General features: G+C 31.6%; 1 protein-coding gene across 1 annotated transcript; it reads left to right on the top strand.

Moving 5' to 3' along the window:
• On the top strand, positions 1–562 carry BNACNNG29530D. Its single transcript, XM_013836071.3, has one exon. The coding sequence runs from the start codon at positions 152–154 to the stop codon at positions 479–481; it is 330 nt and encodes a 109-aa protein (XP_013691525.1). The 5' UTR covers positions 1–151; the 3' UTR covers positions 482–562.
• Positions 563–1,256: the final 694 nt, after the last annotated feature.

Raw genomic sequence — 1,256 nt, 5'->3', positions numbered from 1 at the left:
AAACCTGAAAAACGTGAACCGATCTTACCAAACAAAAAAAGCTTGTCCATGCCTATATATAATATTAATCTATAACCATTTCTTACATGTAAACAAGACATACACGTATCAATTACTTCAAGCATCTTGAAGATAAGAAAAGACTAGAAAAATGGGCAATTTTCTTAGGAGAAGCAGCGCAGTGCACCCGGTTCTCGGCGGCGACGGAGTACGAAGAGAAAACGTGGAGACCGGAGAGAAGAATGGTCGTTTAAGGATAAAAGTGAGGATGAGAAGAGATAAACTTGAAGAGCTTTTGTATTTGGCGCGTCGTGGTGATCAGTCTGACGGTGACGGTGGTAATATTGGTATCTTGATTCTTAAAGAATGTATGGAAGGTCGCCTACCGGCGAGGGTTCTTAGCTCCGATGAATATGTTTCGCCTCAACCGTGTGGAACCTACTTGGTATCGAGAAGATTGAGTTCCATCAAAGAGGAATAATTGAATGAGTATGTGCTTGTAGAATATGTACTGTCGTCTTGATTGCCCTTTTTACACAAAAGAAATAATAAGTGTCTTGATTCTTGAATATAAACATAAGCCTAAAGTACTTAGAATTTTAGATAAACGACACTTAATAACGTTTTTGAGATTCTTGTTATATATGTTAGGCTAAAAAGGAATAAGAGAGACCATGTTGTGTCGCATTTAACGATACATATGCAGATTTCTACATTCCTTTCGACAAACTACATATAAGTTTGCAGCTATATGCACACATTAGAATGTTAAGATCTAAAGTAAAAAAAGATGAAAGGATACCCTAATATATAAGTATCTTGAGTCTATATCTAGTACTCTTTTCTTTTTTTGAATTAATATTACTCATTTTTTACATGAAATAATGCCTAGTATAAAAGTTGCAAAGTTCGTAACGGAAACAACACTAATATATATGAGATATATATATATATATATAATATAAGTTATACAAAACAATTGTTGTAATTTTGAGTTAGAAACTCATAATTATGATACTCAGAATTTTTATTTACTCAGGATATGTCTTATTTTTGTATACAAATTTAAAATCCAATCGATAACTTGAAATATTAAACTTGTTATGTTATAATTAAACGAAATATCTTATATATTAAAAAAAAAAGTCACAACATTGATTCATGTGTGATTTTTATAAAATAGACCTAATGGACCTATTCCTAGAAAGTCATGTTACATTTAATATTTAATCTTATCATTTAAATTTAGGGCCTGA

This window comes from Brassica napus, chromosome C4 (genome assembly GCF_020379485.1).
Source record: "Brassica napus cultivar Da-Ae chromosome C4, Da-Ae, whole genome shotgun sequence".
Taxonomy (NCBI): domain Eukaryota; kingdom Viridiplantae; phylum Streptophyta; class Magnoliopsida; order Brassicales; family Brassicaceae; genus Brassica; species Brassica napus.
The sequence above is the reverse complement of the archived record's forward strand: the minus strand, read 5'-3'. Positions and strand labels throughout refer to the sequence as shown.

Coding starts and splice junctions, on each gene's coding strand:
- BNACNNG29530D (XM_013836071.3), top strand. CDS start 152: ATGGGCAATTTTCTTAGGAGAAGCAGCGCAGTGCACCCGGTTCTCGGC.